At 56.9% G+C, this 23,956-nt stretch overlaps 10 protein-coding genes across 10 annotated transcripts; 6 read left to right on the forward strand and 4 right to left on the reverse strand.

The window, feature by feature from the left end:
• Nucleotides 1-205: 205 nt before the first annotated feature.
• ACRALDRAFT_1083559 (uncharacterized protein) lies at nucleotides 206-1,946 on the reverse strand (the record flags this gene model as incomplete). The annotated part of the gene is made up of 6 exons (XM_071019467.1): nucleotides 1,693-1,946; nucleotides 1,504-1,627; nucleotides 1,389-1,409; nucleotides 1,169-1,283; nucleotides 634-1,100; nucleotides 206-528 (listed from the first exon to the last, which is right to left on the reverse strand). Exons 1-6 carry the CDS (start codon nucleotides 1,876-1,878, stop codon nucleotides 206-208), a joined length of 1,236 nt encoding a protein of 411 aa, XP_070872127.1. The 5' UTR covers nucleotides 1,879-1,946.
• Nucleotides 1,947-3,168: 1,222 nt separating this feature from the next.
• ACRALDRAFT_2112442 (uncharacterized protein) lies at nucleotides 3,169-4,556 on the forward strand (the record flags this gene model as incomplete). Its single annotated transcript, XM_071023574.1, has 3 exons — nucleotides 3,169-3,537; nucleotides 3,666-3,887; nucleotides 4,017-4,556. The coding sequence occupies 3 exons, from the start codon at nucleotides 3,169-3,171 to the stop codon at nucleotides 4,554-4,556; spliced, it is 1,131 nt and encodes a 376-aa protein (XP_070872128.1).
• A 559-nt stretch (nucleotides 4,557-5,115) lies between these two features.
• On the reverse strand, nucleotides 5,116-6,354 carry ACRALDRAFT_2044755 (polysaccharide lyase family 9 protein; the record flags this gene model as incomplete). The annotated part of the gene is made up of 2 exons (XM_071021466.1): nucleotides 5,116-5,647; nucleotides 5,708-6,354. The coding sequence occupies 2 exons, from the start codon at nucleotides 6,352-6,354 to the stop codon at nucleotides 5,116-5,118; spliced, it is 1,179 nt and encodes a 392-aa protein (XP_070872129.1).
• Nucleotides 6,355-6,880: 526 nt separating this feature from the next.
• Nucleotides 6,881-7,871, forward strand: ACRALDRAFT_2022855 (uncharacterized protein; the record flags this gene model as incomplete). Its single annotated transcript, XM_071020110.1, has 7 exons — nucleotides 6,881-6,891; nucleotides 6,926-6,943; nucleotides 6,986-7,083; nucleotides 7,126-7,277; nucleotides 7,339-7,413; nucleotides 7,472-7,572; nucleotides 7,601-7,871. 7 exons carry the CDS (start codon nucleotides 6,881-6,883, stop codon nucleotides 7,869-7,871), a joined length of 726 nt encoding a protein of 241 aa, XP_070872130.1.
• ACRALDRAFT_1083561 (uncharacterized protein) lies at nucleotides 7,198-9,212 on the reverse strand. The gene has a single exon (XM_071019468.1). It carries the CDS (start codon nucleotides 9,190-9,192, stop codon nucleotides 7,897-7,899), a length of 1,296 nt encoding a protein of 431 aa, XP_070872131.1. The 5' UTR covers nucleotides 9,193-9,212; the 3' UTR covers nucleotides 7,198-7,896.
• Nucleotides 9,213-9,952: 740 nt separating this feature from the next.
• On the forward strand, nucleotides 9,953-10,723 carry ACRALDRAFT_2030166 (uncharacterized protein; the record flags this gene model as incomplete). The annotated part of the gene is made up of 1 exon (XM_071020643.1): nucleotides 9,953-10,723. One exon carries the CDS (start codon nucleotides 9,953-9,955, stop codon nucleotides 10,721-10,723), a length of 771 nt encoding a protein of 256 aa, XP_070872132.1.
• Nucleotides 10,724-12,215: 1,492 nt separating this feature from the next.
• On the forward strand, nucleotides 12,216-14,933 carry ACRALDRAFT_1036550 (uncharacterized protein; the record flags this gene model as incomplete). The annotated part of the gene is made up of 3 exons (XM_071015026.1): nucleotides 12,216-12,308; nucleotides 12,456-14,253; nucleotides 14,317-14,933. The coding sequence occupies 3 exons, from the start codon at nucleotides 12,216-12,218 to the stop codon at nucleotides 14,931-14,933; spliced, it is 2,508 nt and encodes an 835-aa protein (XP_070872133.1).
• A 718-nt stretch (nucleotides 14,934-15,651) lies between these two features.
• On the reverse strand, nucleotides 15,652-17,878 carry ACRALDRAFT_2113210 (uncharacterized protein; the record flags this gene model as incomplete). Its single annotated transcript, XM_071023627.1, has 4 exons — nucleotides 15,652-16,512; nucleotides 16,559-17,420; nucleotides 17,495-17,517; nucleotides 17,630-17,878. 4 exons carry the CDS (start codon nucleotides 17,876-17,878, stop codon nucleotides 15,652-15,654), a joined length of 1,995 nt encoding a protein of 664 aa, XP_070872134.1.
• A 550-nt stretch (nucleotides 17,879-18,428) lies between these two features.
• On the forward strand, nucleotides 18,429-19,982 carry ACRALDRAFT_1052862 (uncharacterized protein). Its single transcript, XM_071015759.1, has 3 exons — nucleotides 18,429-18,569; nucleotides 18,668-19,149; nucleotides 19,235-19,982. Exons 1-3 carry the CDS (start codon nucleotides 18,465-18,467, stop codon nucleotides 19,428-19,430), a joined length of 783 nt encoding a protein of 260 aa, XP_070872135.1. The 5' UTR covers nucleotides 18,429-18,464; the 3' UTR covers nucleotides 19,431-19,982.
• Nucleotides 19,983-20,442: 460 nt separating this feature from the next.
• On the forward strand, nucleotides 20,443-23,826 carry ACRALDRAFT_1072846 (uncharacterized protein; the record flags this gene model as incomplete). Its single annotated transcript, XM_071018032.1, has 1 exon — nucleotides 20,443-23,826. One exon carries the CDS (start codon nucleotides 20,443-20,445, stop codon nucleotides 23,824-23,826), a length of 3,384 nt encoding a protein of 1,127 aa, XP_070872136.1.
• Nucleotides 23,827-23,956: the final 130 nt, after the last annotated feature.

Raw genomic sequence — 23,956 nt, forward strand, 5'->3', positions numbered from 1 at the left:
GAGAATTTTAGGTCGGATAGGTCCACATCGAATCCTGAGTGCTGAGTAATAAACTCGCTGTGGAATGCTCTTATCGGTTCTTCGCGTTTTGTTTTTGTGGTGCACCCTCTGGTGATACGTGTACACTGGACGCGATGCGCCATGATATTACAAAGCTTCCGCTCACCGTTCGACTTTATTGTTTCACCCCCCCCAGACAATCTCCTCATGACACGCGCTTCAGTCTTCCCTCGACGCATCCCCCGGGAACCCCAGGCACACGCCACACGGCGACTAGCTCCAGCCCTGCCGCCTCAAACATCTTCCGGAACCCGGCTTCCGTCCGCTCCTTGCCACCCATGGTCATGACGGCTTGGTCGAGGACGGCCGACGCAAAGTCGACTTCACCTACGCGTGGCGACAGGACCATCTCGCAGACGAGGACCCGGGATTGCGACGACATGGCCTGTGCTAATTGACGGAGAATCTGAATGCCAACGTCGTCGGCATAATCGTGGAGGATCATGCGCATGAAATACGCCTTGGCTCCTGTTGTACGCTTTGTCAGTACTTTTATTGGTCCGGACAGCGAGCGTGATTGAAGGTCGGGGAAGCAAAGAGACAGGAGGGAAAGGAGGAGGGAAAAAAGCCCACCTTTCACAGGCTGTGGAGTCATAAAATCATGCACTACGAGCTGGACTTCGGGCGGGAGGGTACGATGGTCCCTAGCAAGCTGGGTCATCTCGGCCCGCTCCTGAAGCATGCAGTTCCCGGGCGAAAGCTCCGGGTGGGCGTCCAGGATCTTCCGGAGGACCACGCCCTCGCCGCCGCCGACGTCGATCAGCTCGACCACGCCGGCGGCGTTTTCCTCGGGCGTGTTGGCGAGCACGCTAAAGTCAAAGTGGCCGACGACGGGGATGGCGACGTCAATGCCGGCCATGCCGGTCTGGAAGGTCTTGAGCCTCTCGGGATTCTGCATCATGATGGCCCAGACGGGCGTCCCGTCCTGCTTGTGGTAGGCGGTAAAGGGGTTGCGCAGGGGATCGTCGGGCTCCTTGTACTCTCCGCTGGCGATGAGGTAGTCGTCAAAGTTGTGCATGTGCTTGAACCATTCGTCATACCTGCGCAGTCGGTCAGCAATTCTGGGACCTGCAGTCGGCTGCGTCTCGTCCACTGCCACCCTCCTTACATGGCCAAGAATAGGTGTCCCGGAGCTGGTTTGTCCAAGACGTAGGCGCGCGAGAATTTGGTATGCTTGTAATCGCCGCCATCTTCTTCGGTCTGGTCGAGGAAGCCGGCAACCACTGGATGAAAAGTAAGAGTTTCAGCAAGGCCGCACATCCAGCATCACGCCTATCGGGCTCTCCAAAAACATGACAGGGACACACGTCCGTCTAGATGGTACTAACCAAGAACACGACCCATGCGTTCTAGTCGACGATGAGTTAGTCACAACTGTCCAGCGGCATTGTGGTTTGCGGCGCGCCCAAAGATGTGGGGACGGTAGGCATTGCATATACGCACCTAAGAGAGATTCCTGGACTCCAGTGTTCTTCGCGAGATCACTGAGTGATATTGAGCCAACAGGTGGAATGGCATCGAGGACCTTGAGCCTCATAAAGGTGCGAATGGCGATAAGTTCGGCGATCTACAGGTGATGTCAGGACATGATCCTTCGGCGACCGATACAGCACGGCAGGCGGAAGCACTCACGTTGAGGCCATGGTAGTTCGGCAACTGGTCCGGTGTGACAAGGGCGCGGGTGAGCTCTCTCGCCTTGGCGATGATCTGGACACGGGATAGGTACCCATCGAGGTCGGCGTCGTCCGAGTAGGCACCGGCAGCCTGGTTGAGGCTGCTGACGAGCCGGTCGATTTCTTCCTTACTCGGGAGTGTCATGTTCCATGGACGAGATGTTGTTGTTTACGTGAAGGTGTGGGAAGGAATGATTCGGGGAACCGTTACATGGAGAGAGGATGGGGATGCTGGCGGGCCCGGGGAACGAAGTAGCGTACTTCGTAGCTGGAGCGGAGACTGCCGTGGACGCACCGCCCCATATCTTGACCGATGCAGCTCTAGTGCCCTGCCCATAGGCTAGTTGCATATCTTTACAAGGGCAGCGACCCGCCACCTCGACCAGACGTAGTGAAAATCCTGCGAAGGAACGGCCAAGGCTACCTCATACTTGTCCATAATGACACGACTCTGATACAACGTCGCGGCAGCGTTACCCCATTCAGCAATTCAGAGCATCAGAACAGCCACCCATTTCTCTAGTGGATCCCGTGGTATATCGTGTAGATTTGGGGTTCCATTCCCTACGACTTTCGTCTGGAGGGAAAGAAGAAGAAACGGCATTCTAGCGTAGAATGGTGCGTGGTGTCCGTCCCGATCGAGGGGTTCTGCATACGAAATACGTACAGTTGTAGGTAGGTAATTACCCGTGGTTGACCCTACCCCATGGCACTGGCTCGGCGTGTGAGGGGGGGCTTGGAGGCTAGTCTGTGCTAGTCTCAACTCGGCGCTCTCAGACCCCGGATTATTGGGGTACGATTTCAGTATCAGAATGACATTGATAAGCTAGTAAATCTCCACGTCTATACGTCTCTCTCTGATAGTGTTCAGGTAACCTCTTGAGCCACATGCAAATGTCCAGTCCAGCCACGTGAGTGGTTGAGTCTTTGCTTTTTCTACTCTTTTTATTTTTCATTTTCATTTTTATTTCTTATTTTTCATTGTTTGTCTCGGAATTCGTCTAATTATGTAAGTACATATGTACACGGGAACCATCTTCCGACTTAATTTCTCCCCCATCTCACCCCGAATCCGTACACCACCTTGAAGCAGCACCAGCGCCTTTGACCACGACTCCTCCTCGACCCTCCGCATTTCGACGACATACCTGCGCCGCGACGCTACCCTCTTCCGGACACTCCTAGATAGCATCTACACTTTGGGGCCCGCCATTTAGCTTGGACTTTCTTTACGACGACAATCAGCAGCCTAATCTATCGCCATCACCATCACCACCACCACCACCACCACCACCATCACCACCATCTTTGCGCCAGCATCACCCATCATCGCCAGCACCATCAATCACTTCCACCGCCATCGCCATCATCGCCAAAATCATCCGAGTAATCGCATCTCATAATCATCAGCTGCTTGATGCACATACCTTCATCCATGGCGTCTCAGACCCGCCCCGAGTCGCCCCATCCACCGCAGGACTCACCCACTTTGCCGCAACACTCAGTCCATTCGCCCCAGGAATCATCCCCTAAAGACCCTTTGCCCAACCAGTCGCCCCCTCGGTCACCCGGCGAGTCGCCTCCAGCAGAGAATGAGGATTTCGACGAGCCCGATTCGTCGTCAACCACCAACAGCAACATAGAAGCAGACAGCTGGACCGACGACCAGGGCTATGCCGAATCGACAAGTACCAGCTATCTGACTTCAATTGCCTCGGACATCAGGCGCGGCATCGAAGACAATGGCAGGATCTACGCCGCCTACGGCATCCACAAGCCGTGGTTACCGACTGACGATCTGGAGGTGGGTTCAATTCAGCTCGTTGCACCAGTTTTCCCTTTCTCATCGTTCTCCTGTCGCCATTCAAGGGCTTCACACACACTCACGCAAATGATCATACCTTTCTTACAAAAAACTGACACCCGGCCCAGATGGACCGGAATGACCTGCAACATTACAAATTCTACCTTCTCATGAAGGAGCAATTTCACCTGGCTCCCATTGTTGAGAATCCGCACAAGATCCTCGACCTCGGCACCGGGTCGGGCATCTGGGCCATCGATATGGCTGACAAGTACCCGTCCGCCCAAGTCATCGGTGTCGACACATCCCCCGTCCAGCCGTCCATGGTGCCGAGTAATCTCACATTTGAGGTAGGTAGTGGGAGTGAAAGTCTCGTCGACGCATCTTGTCCCCTCCCCCGTTCCTTTCCCATCTCCCTCCATCTCGGGAGCTCCAATCGGCCAGATCGCTTGACGAACTGCAGCTAACCGACTGCACAGCTCGACGATGTTGAGCACGATTGGCTGTGGCCCGAAAACAGCTTCGACTTGATCCACGCCCGCGAACTCATCATGGCCGTCCGCGACTGGCCCCGCCTCATCCACCAGGCCTACACCCGCCTCAAGCCCGGCGCCTACCTCCAGCTGGCCGGCTCCGTGCCCGATTTCCGCTCCGACGACGGTACCCTGCCCCAGGACTCGGCGTACGTGGAGATGGGCCGCATCTACTTTGAAATGTCCGCACGCGCCGGCGTCTCCGGGCTCGAGCCCACCAAATGGAAGCAGTACCTCGAGGAGGCCGGCTACGAAGACGTCGTGGAGCGCATTTTGAAAATCCCCACCAACCCGTGGCCGCGCGATCCAGGCCTGAAGAGGATCGGCGCCCTCGAGCTCAGCCACTTTCGCGACACCATCTCCAACGTCTTCGCCAGGGGATATGAGCAGATTCTGGGCGGCGACCCCACGTACTTCCAGGTTACGCTGGCCAAGGCCCGTACCGAGGTGTTGAACAGGCATATGCACAGCTGGGTGCCATTGTAAGTTAGAATACAGCACTGTCCGGACCGGAATATGCGTACGCTCGGCCACTAACCATGTTCTCATAGCTACGTTGTGTGGGGGAGGAAACCCAAAAGTTCCGCTACGGACTGAGCGAAAGAATTGATTTATTTGAACCGGAACTAATATCTAAAGAACAAAAAGAAAACACGAAGACTGATGACATTTCCAGCGTTTTGTTGTCAGCCAGTACGGTGTATAATATTGCAGACAGGTGACGGGGGGATCATTTCTATTCTGTTCTATTCTGCAAGCGAACGAGGTATAAGCATCATGTGTGCGAGAATACATGTACGGGCTGCGAAGAAGCGATCACTGTCTCGGTATATATGCATCTTGACTATGCTTATTTAGGGAGCTCGTCTGTCTCTCGCATTTACTCTTGGTCCTGCCACCGGCAACGGAGCCGCCTGCATTGAGCCCAGGGAATACACAGAATTCCGGAAATTACCCAGTTCGAGCCACCTCCATCTCCGTTTACACTATCTGCTTCCCTTGTGTCTGGAATAGATTCTAGGGATCAACAGCGGAATCAACGCCCTCAGCACCACTCGGTCGTAGCACCGATATCAAGCCCGTTTGCCGGCCTGAGAAAATCACTCGCCTGAATCTTGCCCGAAGGCAGCCTCGGGCCCTTGACGGCCTCGACATCCGTGCTCACGAAATCCGAGTTGGACCAGGAACTCTTCACGTTCCACGAATTGCCGCTCTCGTCGACGTCGCGGAAACTGACCTGGTTGTCCTGCCGCGTCGACCCGCCGCGGTTGAGCGCGGCGATGTTGTCCGTAAACTCGGCCGTGTCGCCGGACTGCTGGAACCCGAGGCCCGGGTTATTCCACACCGTGTTCCGCACAAAGGTCATGTGGCCCGGGTTCCCGTTGTCGATGATGCCCCGGGCAAAGTTGTCAAAGGCCATGCAGTTGACAATGACGTGGTGGGCGGGGCCGATGCTGCCCTGGGAGCCGCCGAGCTTGAAGCCGTTTCCGTCGCCCTCGAAGGGCGTGAAGTTCCAGTGGTTGAAGCCGTTGCCCCATGCTATCGTGTCGTAGACTTGGATGCCCGACTTGAACTGCCTGTGAGGTGGTGAGAAAAGAAAAGAAAAAACGAAAAAGAGGCCCGGGATGAATTCGTACCAAAAATCGAGCCCGTCGTCCACGTTATCCCACAGTCTCGCCCCCCGGAGAATGTTGCCCTCCCCCTGGCCCTCCTTGATAGCAAACCCGTCCGCGCTTTCACCATTCTTGCGCGGGTCGGCATTCCGGTACGAGTCGAGATAGACGACCTGGGTGTTAGACACGCTACCCTGGAGCTGGAACCCAGTCTCGTAGTTGTCGTGGGTGACGATGCGCTCAAAGTAGTTGTTCGAGGCGTCGCGGGCGTACACGCCGTACGGACCGCGGACAAAGGTGAGCTTGTAGAACTTCCAGTAGTCGGCCCTCTCGATGTGGAAGATGCCCCGGTCGTTGTTCGGGAGGGAGCTGCCCAGCTCGAGCGCCTTGGGGACGTTGACGCCGTCGATGGTGACGTGCTCGTCTTCGTACGCCGTCATGACGTAGGGGGCGTCGGGTGTTCCGCTCTTCCTGATCTGCACGTTCACAAGGGGCGCGTAGGTGCCTCCGCGGAGGTAGATGGTGTCGCCGGGGGAGGCTAGGTCGACGGCCTCCTGGATGTCCCCGAGAGGGGATTCGATGGAGCCATGACCGGTGCCAGTCGGTGAAACGTAAATGTCAGCTGCTAGGACGACGGGGATCGCCCAGAGGAGGAGTCTACAGAGGACCATCTTGTAGAATATGGTGCCTTCACAGTCGGGCGTATCTGGTCGAGGTTTACGGCTTGGCGGCAGTGAGTGAGAGGTCGATCAAGTTCAATCACTCTCAGGACGTGATGACAAGAATTCGTCGAGAGCAACGGTCTAACTCGGTATATCAGTCACGATCCATATCGCCCAGTTATTTCCCCAAACTACCTGCGGGAGTCGTCGTTCCGCTCAGTCGGAACTAGGCGGCCATGAGCATTGTCGGTTGGTGGGATTTGGAAATGGATCCGCACTCCGCACCAAGATCGAGTCCCGCGGCACCACCCGCATACAGTAAAAGGCCCGTAGCGAGGAGCCCAGCCTGGCACACCCAGAACGACTCAGTTCGTTTGTCGTTTCTAAAGAATACCCGCGGGCCCAGAGCCATGGACAACACTTCGGGGAACTATCCTACTGGTGGGCCTACCAAAAGACAACCGGGTTGAGGCATTCATTCGATCCGGGGAAGGTCTAGGTCGGGTAGACGGCCTGGAATCCTAGTTTGGATGCAATGGATGCGGAGTGATGCTCGTCCTCTCGGGCCACGATGGTCAAGTCGGCGCATCCCTGATTGGTGCGCCGCGAATCGGTAGTCCTTTGCAACATGTTGAGACAGTGAAAGAGAAGTGAGTCTTTCTAGCCGAGAAGGGAGCGAAAGTCTCGTCCATCAACTCCAGCGTCTGTCGATAGACTCGTATGTGGTGGGAATATCACGTCTGGAGAAGAAGCGATGTCTAGGACGACCTGAGAAGTGAGACGTCTACTACTTCAGCCACATCGCTCTACAGCCCGACAACAGTCCCGTTCCTGGACAAACTAATGAGCAGGCCCAGCCCTACCACCCCGGCTCTCTTTTCACGGGGATAATCTATTGTCCATCGAGTCAAAGTTCCTTTGTCGTCCGCTTAGTATTGACTATTTATTGGGGATATGGCAATTCGTATAAGGGCACTGGATAAGTGGACAAAGGGGCCGAGGTTGTATTTCGCATTATGGGTGACGAGGGAGAGAAATGGTAGAAGAGAATCCAAGCTTGGGACTGCAGTCGGCTTCGGGTGAAAGAAAGGCGAGCAGTGAATAAACTGGACCCGCACCTCTGGAGAAGGAGCTCTCGAACTCCAGCGCCGAGGTAATCAAGGAATCTCTCGCTCCGGACGGCTCCAACTTCTCTGTGCCGGGCGGATCGGACGCAATAACCCCGACGTGGCTCGCCCCTTGCCTGTTTGTCAAGGGAACAGGCATCCCCGCGGAATAGCGCCGTACAGTTACAGCTGCCTCGAAGAACATCTTCGTGCGGCCCGCCGAGCGCAGAGCTACGGCAAGTGGTAGCTTTCCGAGTAGACCAGGGAAACCGTAACCACCCGGAGTGGCTCGAGTGGGTTGTGGTGAAGTGGGAAACGAGCCCAGGATCTGGTTTGATACGTGCCTTGGTGCCAAATCCGTGGACGATCAGGTCCCGGGTCGACGGTGATGCATTACCCCGGTTTGGCAGGGTTGGGTGAGACATAGCATCGTTACGTGTAATGGTTAGGCGGGCATGGTGGAAACATCTTCTTGTTCCGAATTTTCAACCCTCTTCGCCTTGCGGTCTCGGTCGGGACGCACCCGCACCTTCTCCTCGGTCGTCTCGAAGAACCAATATTTGCTCGACGGGGCAGGGGGAAAGCGGGACGGATTGCCCCAGTGGTATTTCTTTTCCAGCGTGGTCGGGTGCTGTTCGACAAAAGCGGTCGACTGCCAGAGGTGCACATATTCGCGGCGCATATTGCGGCCCGTCGGCGGCTGGGAGCTTTGGCGCCCCTGCTGCGACCAGGGACCGTCGTCTTTTTCCAGCGTGAGGCGCCAATTGGACTTCGTTTTCGGTCGCTCGAGGAACCATACCGGCGTCGTGGCGTAGGCCGCCCAATCCCGACCGGAATATTGCTCGCTACTCGTTTCTGACCCGCCTTCGGTCGTAGCGGCGGGCGATCGCGCCACGGCTACGGGTCGACGCGGCAGGACTCTCCACTGGTCCGACGGGAGCTCTCCTCGGCTGGCGGCCGCTATGGCCTCCCACTCCGTCTTGCTCACGGGTGGCATGATCTTGTTCGCCGCCTTCTTCCACCAGTTTTCGGTCCTGAGGCGGCGTCTCTTCTCGGGTAAAGGGTTTCCCCAGATGTTCGCCTCGTTCGTTCCGATGGCGGGATTGGAATTGGTGAAGCGAGATCGGGACCAAGAGGCAGGCGAGGCCATGTCGTGTTGTCGGATTTGAGACTTGACGTAGGCCAGGAGTTTCGGAGTGTCCCACTTGTCCTGGACCCGGGCAGGCAAGGGGCGGCCTTTTTCGTCCCTGCCGGGTCCCGGGAGATTCAACTTGGTCTCTCCCTCGCTGCCTTGCCTGTCTTTACCTTGGAGGAGACCGTCAAGCTCGTCCAAATGGGCTTCGAGGACGGCGGAATCGGCGGGGGCATCGCGCTGAACAAAGGCAGCTAGTAGCTCGCGACGGCGCTTGCCTAGACGGCCAAAGGCGTGACGGAGGGTGCGTCGCAGGCGGACGACATCACCATGGTTGCTGGCACGGAGACCCTTGAGGTGACGGGTGCCCTGCCATTGTGCCCTCCTGGCGATATGGTACGACTTGCGCGCGATTTCTTGAGCGGACTTCCGGTTGTCTTTCGTACGGGCGAGGGCGTCGAGTCTGGCGAGCTTATCTCGCGTGGTACGAAAGCGGTCTCGTATGCGGGAGACGAGATAGGGTCGGCAGATGTGAGGGAAATAGGACGCCTCGCGGAGGAGATGTCGATATAGATGTAGTGGCTGGACGGGCCGCGGAAGAGGAATCATGGCGAGATGGAGCCCATGGTAAGAGCTTGGTGAGGTGAGGCTGGAGGAAAACAGGAGCTTCAGTCCGAAGAACAAGGGTGACTAAGTACTAGGTCATGTGACTTATCACATGACTACTGGGCCTCTGATTCATCCACCCCGTCACCTGTGCAGACTTCAACTGTCCAACACCGCAACATTGAGCCCAGCGTCTTTCGCATTTCGATATCTGTTGGATGCCCGATTGCAGCCCAATCTTCAACATGCAGTGCCCATCAGCCATGCTCCGTCAGAACCCTACTCGTCACAGTTTGTCTCGAGATGTCCACCGTGTCCATCGTCCCGCGCTGATGACATGCATTGGGTTGCATTGCAGCGGTTGCTTGTTGTCCCCGTCGAAGCAGCCTTGTCGCCTGCCTCTCTAGCCAATGAGTCCTCGAGGTTAACCAGCTGAGGGCAGTAGGTCAGTATCAGCGGCCTGCCTGGACTACCCACGGCCACAGGAGTAAAAGTCCAGATCAGCCGCAGTGCACGTGGTCGTGCGTGAGCCGAGTCCCCCTCGGCCCCTCGTAGGGAAACGTCCCTATATCCTGGCGGTTCGTTTGGCTGGGCTGCGACTGGTCCTCGCTTCCAGATCTATTGGCGATATATTGAGCCGAGTCCACCAACAAGGCTCAACTGTCAAGTATTCGCTGGGCCCTGCTTTCTGTGCCAGATTGTCTATTCCGCGTGCGTCTTCTTCTCTTTACGTGCAGTCTGCAACTTGTGTTTACTCTACAACATGGACCACTGTCCGCTCCCGCCGGGGAAAGGCCACATCAAAATCCGCAACTTCACGTCCACGCCTTATGTCACCGGTCCGAAAGGCTTCCTAGGCTATCCCGAGAGACGTGGCTGGTCTTCCGATGATCTCGATTCGCGCGACTATACCAAGACTCGATCGGTGGAACAAGTGCGTGATTTCTTCCAGGGATGGCTCTTTTTCGGGTGCGCCATCGAGTTCTTGTCGCTCTGCGGCGTTTCTGTTCAGCACAGCGATTTTATCGCGGAGGACGGTCAATATGTGACCACCAAACGCCACCCGCAGATGCTCCGAGAATGGAAGAAGATTGCACATAAGAGGCGCCGGTCTAGGCGCCTCACGGCATCAACTGTCATCCAGGCAGCCTTGATTCTAAAGGCCGTGAGGGACTTTGTGGACGGTTATTGTTTGCCTAGATACGGCAGGCAGGGTGTGCCGGCTGATGTACGAGCCCAGCTGGTCGCCAGGTCCCCGCTGCCCCAGAGAGCATGGATGTCCGTCATCGCGCTCGGCCATGCACTTGATTTGGCCATGAAGACCGGCTTTGGCGTTGACCACGGCAGTACATGGGGGGGAACGTTCATGCTCGAGCAGAGAATGCTAACCAAGGGATGGTGTTCGGTAGACGTGCAGCGGACTTATACCAGCCGCAGAATGACCTTTGATGAGGACCACGTCCTGATCGGACTTATTAGTCTGACAGGCCCATTTTTCTTTCACTGCGGGAGGAATACGCCAATAATTCCTTAATTGAATAATCAAAGAAAAAAGAAGCCGCCGTACGTGTATACGGGCGATGATGAATGCCAAAGTCAGGCAGAGGTTAAAGATCCGTCTCCCCGCATTATGTCCCAGCCATGACGGCGTATGTTCAAGTATGGCGACCCTGTCCTGTCAGACGAAGGATTTAGATTAGTTGGAAAAATCGGTCTCTTATCAGCCACCGAGCCGGGAGCGCGCGGCAGATGTTCAACGTATAGAATCACGCAGTATGAGAAGGATTGTATCAGTCCCATAAGAACTTGACACGATATGTCCGGCGGCCCGTTCTAACCGTTTTAAACGTTAGATAGCATCGCTTCCTCGGTCTATTGTTATTCCGTACCGATTGTAGAATGGCGGCCCGTGCGGCAGCATGCATACGAACTATGCGATTATAGAGGCTCGGTTAACTTATGTACCTACAGAGTCGGCTATCCCTCGCCTCCTCGTCTTGACGCGAAACACGCTTCTCGACACGACATTGCGCGAAATCCACACGTCGACCACGACGCACGATTAATTGAAATTCCTATTCCAGCAAAGTCCGCATTTCCTCTTCTTGGCGAATCGACGTTTCTATCCGTACCTAATCCGTTACTATCGTGCTGCGTGCAGCAACAATTCATTCGAATTGGATTGAACCGAGTTGCATGGCATCGTCCTCGGCCCTCGAGTCTCGCCTCTACCTGTCAACCGTACTCGTTCTTCTCTCTCGTCTCTCGTCTCTCCCTCCGCTCGCCGATAGATATTACAGCGGCCAATCCTGAAGCGAGCACTGGTCATCTTCTCATTATAACATATACTGTCGATTTTTCGCTGCCGACTCCACACCTTGAACACATCGCCTTTCTATTCCCTCTCGAGTTTCCACGACCACACTACACTAACGTTGAACTCAAGTTCGCCTGTCACGCTGCCGTTTCCCGAGTCTGAAGACGGTTGAACTGGACCGAGCAGGCGTGCCTTCCACGACTTTCTCAGGTTCTCCTGCCTCTCCTGCCTCCATACCGAGTCTCGACGTCTTTCGTTTCCTTCGCACCACGACCACGGCCTTAAGGACCCCCTGCCGACAGACCGAGTCAACACTTCCTCATGCACAAGCATATCCCATTCTGCTTCCGCGACGGGCCGTAATCTACACCATCTTATTCTCCTGGCATCGGAGCCGAGCCTTCATGTCGTGGTCCGTCCCACGCCATCCCTATCGGCTTGCTACAAATCCTTCCGTCCCTTCGCCATCACCATTGTCCGTCTCCCTAGAGTGCCGCCGTCGATTCCGTCTCCGACCCTCAGCCTCCCGCGTCGATTGACGCCCATCACGTTCTTCGCTGGCCGTCCTACATTGCTATATCGAGCTACCACGTCTTCCTGACCATCCATATCCTCACGCATACGCCGGCCCTCTTCCTCAGTCTTCTGGTTGCCCAACATGATGCCATCTGGGCCCCAGTCCCAAGCTTCATCCCAACAATCCTTCACCATGAGCCAACAATCTCAGCCGGGCCTGGCCTCTTCAGGCTATCGCCCCTACGATACATCGCGCATGCCTGACGAGGCTCCTCAGATCTATTCTGTACGTTAACCGTCAACCCACTTTATCCACTCACTCCTCGAGCTGTCAAGTTACATCGACATTTTGCATTACCTGGCAATGTCCTTCTATGTAGACCACCCACCTGACCGATCCGTATGTCCTACTAATGCAGACCACCACCAACAGGCCGTCTATTCCGGTGTCGATGTCTACGAAATGGAAGTCCATGGTATCGCTGTCATGCGCCGTCGAAACGACAGTTGGGTCAATGCCACACAAATCCTCAAAGTCGCCGGCGTGGACAAAGGCAAGCGTACCAAAATCCTCGAGAAAGAAATCCAAACGGGCGAGCACGAGAAGGTCCAGGGCGGCTATGGCAAATATCAGGGCACCTGGATCAAGTTCGACCGCGGCGTCGAGGTCTGCCGCCAATACGGCGTCGAGGAGCTCCTGCGCCCTCTCCTGACCTACGACATGGGCCAGGACGGTGGCCAGGCAGGTCGCGGCGACTTGAACACCCCGACCAAGGAGCAGGCCATGGCCGCCCAGCGCAAGCGCATGTACAACGCGGCCAACGATGCCCGCGCCAACGGTCTCAGCGGAACCTTCTTCAAGAACATCTCCTCCACTGCCTCCCACGCCGTTGCCGCCATCAGCAAGGCCCGCTTCGAGTCGCCCGGTCCCCGCGCCCGCAACGGTCCCACCCGAGCTCCCAGCTTCAGTCGCCAGTCCTCCATGACCGGACCCAACTCCATGGCGGGCGGGCCCAGCCTCGACGACCTGCCTTCCAACTCTCAACAGAGTTATGTTTCCGACTACGGCCACCAGTCGAACCCTACCAACTCTCAGTTCTCCACCCAACAGTCATTCGCCCTCTCCCACACACAGTCCCACTCCCACTCGCAACCTCACTCCCAGCCTCACCCCCACGCCCCACCGCTCGAGACCATCGAACCCCCGAGGAAACGCCAGAGGATGAATATGGCCCCGGCCGATAGCTTCGGCTACCACAATGCCGCCACCGACGCCCTCCAGGACGCTTTCCCCGGCTCACCCACCGAACCCAACGAATCCTTCATCTACTCGCAAGCCGTCACCGCGCCAACTGGCCCCCCTCCTCCCCACGACGGCCACAGCCCCCTAGAGCCCCTCCGCTACGACATCTCTCCCGAAGCCGAACATAAGCGGAGCATGCTCATGGCCCTCTTCATGGACGTGGAACAGACAACCCCGGACCCGTCCAAGTACGACGTGCTGCGGTCCTTGTCTCCTTTCGAGCTCGACATGCCCATCGACCACCAATACCATACCGCCCTGCACTGGGCCGCCACACTGTCGCGCATGCCTCTCCTCAAGGCTCTGGTTAGCGCCGGCGCGAACCCTTTCCGTGTGAACGCCATGGGCGAGACGGCACTGATGCGCGCTTGCGTCGTGACCAATTCCATGGACCACGGCTCTTTCCCCGACCTACTCGAAGTCCTTGGCGCCACCATCGAGGTCCGGGACAGCAAGGGCCGCACCGTGCTACACCATATCGCCATGACCAGTGCCGTCAAGGGCAGGAACGCCGCGAGCCGCTACTACCTAGAGAGTCTCCTCGAGTGGGTCGTCCGGCAAGGCAGCGTGCCGACCCCGGCCGATGTCCCCAACGCCGAAGGCGGCGACGCTGCCCCGGCCAGTTCGCAGTCGCAGCACCAGAAGATGGGCATCGGCCGTTTCATGACCGAGGTCGTCAACGTCCAGGACTCTTCCGGCGACACCGCCCTGAATATTGCGGCTAGGATAGGGAACCGAAGCATCATCTCCCAGCTACTCGAGGTTCATGCCGACCCCCACATCGCAAACCGCGCCGGCCTCTGCCCCCTAGACTTTGGCATTGGCGACGGAGTCGCCGATCTTGGAGATGGCGAACAGAGGCTAGAGCAGGATGGCCCCCTGGCCAGCGTCAAGCCGACCAAAGGAACCATCGAAGATGTCCTCGCATGTACGTACCGTAATCCGGTAAAGAAAACAAAAACTTGATAAAAGCCCGCTAACCATTCACCAGCAATAACCCACCTCCTCAACGAGAGCAACCAAACGTTCCAAGCCGAAATAAAAGCCCGGCAGGCCAGCCTCGACTCCCTCCACGCCTCCCTCCGCACAGGGTCCACCCAGCTCAGCGAATCGCGCCGTACCCTCGAGTCCCTCCAACAGACGGTCAGGAAACAGCAGCTCGCCCGACAAAAGGTGGCCAACCTCTCGCACGCCCGCGAGGAAGAACAAGTCCGCCTCGCCCAGGAGCAGAACCGCACCGGTCGCGACTCCGAGGCCGCCGCCTGGGAAACGGAGCTCGGCGCCGTGCTCGAGGCCGCCGGCGAGGGGACCGGCAACGACGCGTCGGCCGCCGGACTGCTGCCCACCGCCGCGGTGCTCAGGGCGCGCATCACCGCCGTGGGGAACCGGAGGGACGCCACGCGCAAGATGGCCCAGGCGCTGCGCGGCCGGAGTCGCGATGTCGAGGTCCAGTATCGTCGTGTCGTGGCCATGTGCACCGGTGTCCCCGAGGACGAGGTCGACGCTGTTGTCGACGGTTTGTTGAGGGCTGTCGAGAGCGAAAAGGGCGACTTGGAGGTTAGTCGGGTGAGACGCTTTCTCACTGGGGTTGAAGGTGTTGTGAACTGACACTCTCCACTTGGCGTTTCGTTATCCATGTGTTGGGGTATGGGAACATTAGGGCTGTGATGAGTACATGGAGAGCAGATTACTCCCATGTTGACTCTCAGCCTAGTCATAGTTCTCTCTGATGATACCATCTGCGCAAAAGCACATGGGCCCGGCAAACCTGGCTTAGGGGTTCGCCCAACCCAAACCGGGATATATTGCCACCTTTGGTTTTGGCAGCTATTTAGGCGTTGGTGGGACTCGACAGGGATACATGGAGTCCTCGATCTGTTTGACGGGCGGAAATCCCCTAGAGTGTCGCGTGGCGGACGTTGTGTCGTGTCGTTACTGTTTTGGTTGATGATACCTGATGGCGAATGAAAACATTTGTGGTAATGAGGCTCGACCATAGACGAGAAGTTTCCGCTTGGAACAGAATAAAGAATATGTAATTAGCATTATGGCTGTAAATTCCCTTTGGTCGTGATCCTTTGGCCGTTATCTCCGGCCCCGAAACTCCTAAAACAACTCATGATCCCAGTGAGAGCTTAAGACGTACACCAAACACCTTGCAATGCTATGCTTAACCAACCGTAAGTCGTGTCCCTGAGACCCTGGTCCTGCTTGTACTCCCAGGGGGGTAAGAAACCAAAACGAAAAAAAGTAAAAAAAGGGTTCGACGTTGGGTTTCAAACGTCACCATCAAGCGACGTCCTCAACACATCGTCACCCCGGCGCCCTATGCATACAGTCCCTGCCACTTCTTCTCCACATCGCTCACCTGCTTCCGCACCTCCTCAATCTCAGCGTCCAGCTCCTCAATATTCCTCGCCAGGGCGCTGACTTCCTCGAACCTCCTCGCGCCCCTTGCGGCCTCGACCATCTGCTTCACCAAAAACTGCTGCTCCTCCAGCACGATGAGCCGCTCGCGGAGATCCTTCTCCTCCGCCTCGAGCACCGACACCTGCGTGCTCGCCTCGCTTTCCGGCTGGCTGGCCGCGTCGGCGTGCTCCCCGTTGCGCAGCGGCGAGGGGGACTGATGGGTCCATGACGACGACGACGACGCCGACCCGTTGGTGCTCGGGTGCTGGAGGGCGAGCAGGCGCGATTGGGATGACTGCGAGGAGCGGGAGCGGAGCTCTTGCGGGACGGCTTTCAGGGTGAGCATGTGGGTGTGGAGGAAGGCCGAGGCGGCGCTGTAGACGGCTTGTTGGAGCTTGAGCTGGGTTTTGGAGGTCGTCTTGAGGTCGCGTAGGCGGCGGGCGGCCGTGTCGTATTTGGTGAAGGCGTCGACGAGGCGCTTGCGGACCTTGGAGGCTTCCTGGATCTGGGCGTGCGTCGGCGGGTGGTGCTGGAATCCTTCGGGCTGGAAGGCGCGAAGGGCGCGTTGAAAGACGGGCATGAGCTGGCGGATGCCGCGCTCAAACTGCCGGAGAGTATCGTAGGCTCGCTGGTCGGCCGGTTTGAAGGCTAACGAAGCGGCAAAGTCGCGTTTGGAAAATATAGTATGGTTGCACTCCCTGCACATGCGGATATCCATGTTCAGGTGGCTGGGTGTCGCTGTTGGGGGCTTTTCTGTGGCGGAAGCAACCGCTGTATCCTTCAGTCAGCCATCTACACCGTGTGCAGCGCATGAATTCAGGGACATGGGGCGACTTACGGTTGGCCACGCTTAAACCCACCTCGGACGAACAAGCCGTCCTAGGGTCAGCGCAGACCACACGGCCACAGATACGGCAGTGATGTCGCCGGAAAGTCCATGACCGGAACTCTTGTTGACAAAACGGGCACTCGGGCACCGATTCGTCGTCTTCCCACGTCACTACAGACTGCTCAATGATTCTCCGCGCATTCTTCTGCCCCGTCAAACTGGCGATCGACAAGCCGCTATTCGTGGCCGGCAACTCTTCTGGCGGGTTCGCGAGCAGCGACGTGAGCCTGGTCAGTCGCTTCTCCAGCCTGGATGTCTCGAGGTTCTGCCTCTCCACGCGCTTCCGACGCATCTCGGTGAAGGTATCGGTGTGGTCGACCACCAAGCCGTTATGATCGTTGTACCCCTCGCGCGACTTGTAGCAGGTCTCGCAGACTCGAGCCCAGAAGCCGCGGACGGGCTCGTGCTGGGCCGACCTCGACAGCTTCATCTGGTACATGGTGTGCTCCTCGCAAAAGAGGCGGCCACAGCACCGGCAATTGACACTCCCATTCACGGGGCCCAGGCCCCTTCCGCACAAGGGATCGGTGCATCGGTCGCTTAAGGTCTGGCGCTGCCAGTGTGATCTTGTTATGACTTCGTCGGGGTCTATGGGGCCTTCGCTGGCGGCTTTGGAATGGGTGTGTTGCGGCGGCGGAATAGATTCGTTCGGTTCGAAGACGTCGAGACCGCGGAGCTTTTGATTGATGATGGAAAGGGGCTGGAAACGCTTGGCCTTGCGGACCTGTTTGTCGAACCATGTCCTGACCTCATCTTGTTCAACTTCTGGCAATTCTTGGTGCGCATCGTCGATGTGTCTGGGCAGCAAAAGAATCAGCAACAGGTCCCATGAACGTATTTGATTTGTGGTAAGAAGGGAGTGGCCGCTCACCTATTGAGTTGAAGCAGGGTCAACTAAGGGTGTGGGTTGTTCCTGGTCAGCTAGAATGTCGAAAAGGCTGCATGGCCTCGGCTAAGGGGTTGATGGTGGCTAACGTACCATCGCCTCTTCGCATATTGGGCAGACCAATGCCGTACTGGAGGCTTCAGGTAGAGATGGGGTATCCAGGCTAATCCTGGAGGTCAAATCTTGGGCGAAGTTGTTGGGTGCTGTGTTTGAAACCGGGAGGGAGGCTGATGACGAGTTGATGGACAAGGTGCTATCGGAGGGTGCGTTGGGACTGGGTGCTCGCTGGGGGACGGCGGGTGGTTTCGGCGGAGCGAGTCCTTTACCGCTGCCGAGGATGCGGCCGCCGCCCAGCTTGCGGCTGGACATGACGGAGGACGAGGAAGAAATGGAACTCGATCAAAGACGGGTGATGTAAGAGGGGGGGATTCTAGGAGCTCATTCGATGGTTCGGATTCGACGAGATGCGAGAGACGAATAGGGAGAGGAGTAGCGAAGTATTAAGTTGAATGAGAAGAAATCTCGTCGGGGAAAGCCAACTAGATATGTCGTGGGTGTAGCTGAAAAAAGGTTGAAGGTTGATGGTTCAAGTGATGGCCGCGAGGCTGCGGCGGGGATAGGAAGAAGCGATAGACGGAACTGGATCAGCGAGGCGAGGTCAATGGATGGCTCACCGAAGACGGGACCCACTCTTCGTTGTGGATATAGCCACTAAAAATGTTCCGATGTATTTTTAACAGCCCGCCAATGTTAACGGTCAAAGGTGGTCGATACTTTTGACGACCCACCTTCGGTACTCCGTAACCCATGTCACTTCCTTATCACCTTATCAGCCGCCTTATCTTATCGTAGCATAGCTCGTCATCTGGAAATTACCCACACGTACCTTCGCAGGTCATTCTTCTTCCTCATCCTTCCTCGACCCCGCCCGCCCTTGTCCAAGATACGATCCAGCATGACCGAGTCATCGAACAAGTTTCCCGAGATCCAAGGCGGTGGCAGCCTGATCCTCGCCTGGCAGGTTAAGGGCAAGAACGTGTTGGTTGTTGGTGGCGGCGAGGTAGGCTGAACTTTTCTTCTGCTCGCCTTCTGTTCTTCTCCCCCTTCGCATCTTCAATGCCGATGGCTAATTTGACTCTCGCCATTCGTCTAATCCAGGTTGCCGCCAGTCGAATTTATCACGTCTTAAATGCCGATGCCAACGTTACTGTCGTATGCCCCACTTCGGGTCTCAATCCCGAGGTCTCCCACCGCATCTCTCGTGGCCAGGTGAAGCATGTCGACCGCGTCTTCGAACCTTCAGACCTCGACGCTGCCGATATGGTCCTCGTGGCCATCGACGACCCGGCAGCCTCTACCGTCATTTGGAAGCTATGCAAAGAGCGCCGTATCCCGGCCAACATTGCCGATGTACCCCCGGAATGCGATTTCTACTTTGGCAGCGTGCATCGCGACGGCCCATTGCAGATCATGGTCAGCACCAACGGGAAAGGTCCGCGTCTGGCCGCCCTTATCAGGCGGTACATCGCCAAGAAGCTCCCCAAGAATGCCGGAAACGCCATTGAGGCTATTGGCGAGTTGAGACAGAGGCTGCGGAAGATAGCCCCTGCACACGAAGATAGCCCTAAGCGCATGGCATGGTACGTTTGTCGCTGATGGCCACGCTTTTCCTTGTCCCGTCAAGACAAAATATCATGGCTTCTAGGCTGACACGGGACTCTACAGGATGACCAATGTGAGCAACTCGTTCGAATGGGACGAGATGTGCGAGTTTACCGATGAGGACATGGACAACATCCTCACCTTTTACCCCGACAACAAAGTGCCCTCTCTTGATGAGCTAAAGGCTATGAGGCGTAACTCGGAACAGCCAAAGTCGGACGTTTTTGACGGGTCCTTCGGTTTCAGTGTCGGTGCCTGAGGCGGCCGGTGTAAATATCCTTGGTCCTCCCACTACGATTACGACGGGCCTCTCGAGTGGTAGCGAACGCACGCCCAGCCGGAATCCAAACTTGGACACACTCACCGGCTATCGCGCTCAGGAAGAGGATTTCCGGGGAGAAGTGACGAATCTTCCGACGTACACAGTCTGGTCAACACTTTGCTTGTCCTTCTGAGTCTCCCATTGGAGACGTCGAATACCTCGCCTCATCCCTTTGGTTGCACGGCACCATACTCTCGTACATCTTTGAATCGAGTACGACAAAACCTCACACTCACCCTACGGATGCAGTGGACCATGGGGACATGCTGTCTGAGCATTCCTGAAAGGGAGCTCTTGGCACGACCAGGGATTGTCCCTACGATGCCTCATCCTTTGGAACCCATGTATCTGGCATTTACAAGCCTAATGGGAAAAGGTTGACTGAAGTCGATCTATTTTCTCACGAGACCTTTAAATAGCAATCTAATAAGCTAGGCCGATTACATTTCCCTCTCCCGGTTTGTCTGCTATCTCCTCGGTCCCCCTTCCCCTGTCCCTCCCCCGGGCGTCTTTGTTGTCCGGTTCCGGAATTCGAACATGTTTCCCCTTACTGGTCACTTCTTTGTCTGCTTCCCATTCACCGTCTACTCACGCATGAGATGCTATTCCTACACCTGTCATTCATCGTGTCGAGTTTCTGCCACCCAGAATGGCCTTTGTCCATTCCTCTGTAAGGAAGCCCAACAAAGATGGCCGACGGCTACTGGAGATTGAAGCGAGGTGCCAACAAATGTCGTCTCTTCTCAGGGCTCAATTATCTTTCGACGCGGCCTTTTTCTCGACTAGCCAAGTTGAATCTTCTCTCCTTATGATCTCCAATACTCGCTAGGATCCGAGGTCTCATATCTGCCGAGCATTGCCTGCCGAAACGATTCAAGTCCAGTTTGTTTTGACCACTTTTCCTTTTCTTTACTGGGACGGAACATCAACATCGACTCACACAGTTGCGATGCCGAAATTCAAGGGCTCGAAAAAATCAAAGCATGGCAAAAAGCCATCGGGGCAGGGCCAGACGAAGGAGGGACAGAACTCCATTGCCGACGTCTGGCCTGGCTCGGATGATATTTTCTGGCTCGGAAAACCCAAGATCCAACCGGAAGACGTGGAAAAGATGGCCGCAGAAGGCATCGACAACTTCAGGCCTCTCCCGCCCGGCCAAAGATGGTCAACGTACCAGAACCAACGCGACGGCTGCGAGCCGTTTCTCAAGAGCCTGGGCTATGGCCAGCAGTTTCCGATGCCGCCGCTTGCAGGCGATGATGCGCAAGCCAGCCTCGATTCAATCTGCGGCGAAGCCCAGTTTCATGCGCGCCGCCTTTTCGTCGAGTGGAACGCCCTTCGTCGAAAAGTCGGAGGTCTCGACTGTGCCGTCCTCCGCAATGCCGTCGACCACCTGTTCAAACGAACCCTCAGTGATAGGCGATCCTTCTTCGAAGGGTGCTGGGAGGCAACACTGCGCGACTTCATCGACCTGCCTGAGCCCGCCTCACTCGGACGGCTAGCCCGTGTCGACCGGCAGGATATTGCCAACCTGCTGAGTCACTTCGACCGCGTCGACCAGAGTCGGATGCCGGGGGATGCGGCCGGCCCCGAAAGAGACCTACACTGGCCGCGTCTCAAAGCCCCGTATGTCTTTCAGGATGGGGGGAACGAGTTTGAAAAGCTCAACTTCCAACAGTTCTTCCACTTTCTCGTTCCCCGGGTGTGCCAGGAGAACTTGAACGATCCGCGGCGGTTCATCAACCTCCTCGTCTCTCGCGGGAAACACCACCCGGCCCATTTCGTCAAGTGGGACATGCGGGATTCATGGTGCGGCTGGGCAACCCGGTGGTTCTCAACTTTCGCCTACTTGCCCGACGTGACCATATCCTTGGATATTCCAGACAAGGAATACAGCCAACAGGACCACGCAAACTCCTTTGCCAAAGCATACCTCGGTCCCGACTTGCGGCGAAAGTATAGCAAGGCTTCGTACGAGCAACAAGCGCAAATCGTCGAGTTTGACCGGAGACGCGGACGCGGATTCCCGTTCAGAATTGGTTTTGCCTGTCTGTATATGCAGCATGTCATTGTCCGATTCTTGAACGTCGTTTCGGACGCGGCCACGATGCAATGGGCCTCCGACATCCGAGAACTACCCATGTCGGCACCAGTCTGGCGCATCGAAGGCCTGCCAGACTACCGAAACGAGTTTATCAATATCCAGGGATGGGCTGACGTGAGGACGATTCCGGACTTGAAAGACGCCGATAGTATCCGGAAAGCGAGGCTTCGGGATTTCTCCTCGCCCCAGGCGGCGCACCTGCGGCGCTGGTCGGAGCACTTTGGTGCTCGTACCACCGATGCTCTCGTCCACCTCAAGAGGCTGATGCACCACACCGACTACTTCCTCGAACAGGTCGACATGGTCCTGGATCACCATCACGGCCGGGTCGTCGACGATGACGGCCATGTGCTGCCACATTTTACAGGTACCAGTAACCTGACTCGGGGAAACCTCATCTTCGACGTCGTTGGGCGTATCTTCTGGCGGGCCCTCCTCGACCTAGAAGCCAACCAGTCACTCATGACCGACTGCGACGACGTGGCCCGTGAAGTCATCGACTACAATGTATCTGAGGAAGGCATCATTCAACCCATACCACCTTGCATCCACCCGTCGGAGGCTTCACTCATCTCCGAGCAGATGATGACCCTGATCTGGTTCAACACCCATATTCGGTGGTTTGCCGACTACTACTGGCGAGAGGTGTGCGATCGGGGCATCTGGGTAGCTGGCCCCCGTGCTCGGGAACATTTCGTCAGGGAGCCGCTACGCCCGGGCCAGGCGGATCTGCCACAGAACCCCGGGGATCAAGGCATCCGCTTTCGGCCTCGAGATGCCGCCTACTTTGACAACCTGTTCCCGGGAGACGAGGTCGAGAGCCAAGGCGCCGCCGCTATGAACCCGGACCCGGCGAACCTCAACTACGACCAGAAACTAGAGCATGCGCACAAAATGGTGGGGGCGCACATATTCAAACTCCTGGGAGACAAAAGGGCCCTGGGCTTTGCCGGGCTAGCCAGGGTCATGGAATCAATGGCGCCGATGGTGCAGCCTCTGCTGGAGGCCGGCTACTTGACGAGATGGGTAGTTGATCCTCTGAACAGCATGTACTGGTGCGCCTGGCTCGAGGAGGAAGCGGATCAGTTCCTAGACGTGACGAGCGACTTGCATCCCCGCCAGGCTGACGGCGACAAGAACTTGGCTGGTTATAGTTTCAGCAAGACCCTGACAAGCCTCCACGCGCTCGAGAAGATGCCCATTTTCGAAAAGGACGTGGTCGGGGGCCATCATCTTCTATCGCTACTCCAGCGGGACGGTGGCCCGGACGAGTCGGAGAAAGACGTGCGAAAAAGGAGGAAGGAGCAAAAGGCTGCCATCAACAAGGCGTGGCTTGGATTCGTGGCGCGACTGACGGGGAAGAAAAGGTCCAAGCTGGAGGCGTACAATTTCAAAGACGACATGTTCGACGTGGACCAGATCGAGACGATGCCGCCAGCGTTCGCCGGGTACTGGCACGAGATTTTCGACCCCTGGTCGGCCCCCGGCGGAGGCGCCTCCTGGCCGTATAGTCGCGATTACGACGGAGTCGAGGAAGACGACAAGCCGCCGCCGAAACCCGAACCGTACAAGCCACTACCCAAACCGGCGCCGCAGACTCCTCCGCGGCCATCCAGCCCCGAGCCCAGCAGCGCCCCGGCAAAGATCACGACTTCCCCGTCACGGAAACCGGCCAAGGGGCGGCAGAGGGGCGACTTCGAGAAGAAGCAAGCCCAACGCCGCACCAAGGCGGACCGAAACAGGGCCTTCCTGGAGGAGTTCCCGCCGCCTGCACCCCCTCCGCCCCCGACGCCGACGAGGCCAGGCCTGCCCCCGGACGTGTGGGACATACTGGACGGTCTGTTCGGGGGCAAGAGGAGCGTAAGCACCAACGACATCGCCGCTGCACTGGGGCACCTCGGGCTCAGGGGGGATCTGGGGACCAGCACGACGTACAAGTTTGACTTTACGGACAAGACGCCGTTTCCGCGGCCGAAGGACGCTTTTCTGCCCTTGACGTTCCATATCCCCGAGCACCAGAAGCCGAGCCAGCCGATCAATAAGTATGGGACGCTTTGGGAGTTTGGCAAGAGACTGGAGAAGACGGGCATTACGCAGCATAGCTTGGAGCAGACGTATGCGGGGTGTCCTGGGTGGACGAAGCCAAAGTGGGCTGGGGGAGGGCCAGTGGGCGCTGGAGGAGCTGGGGCTGGAGGACCGGCGGGAGCAGGAGGGGAGGGTCATGTTTGAAGTGCTCATTCTTGGTGGTCGTTTGTGTAGGTTTTCTCAATTTATTTGGAGAGCTATGCGAGGTCAATTGTGTTTCGGTCGTACTCAGTGTAGAAAGTCTTTTTGCAGTCACCAGTTTTTTTGGATAAGT

The sequence above is a fragment of the Sodiomyces alcalophilus genome, assembly GCF_042370955.1.
Source record: "Sodiomyces alcalophilus JCM 7366 unplaced genomic scaffold ACRALscaffold_8, whole genome shotgun sequence".
NCBI classification, from domain to species: domain Eukaryota; kingdom Fungi; phylum Ascomycota; class Sordariomycetes; order Glomerellales; family Plectosphaerellaceae; genus Sodiomyces; species Sodiomyces alcalophilus.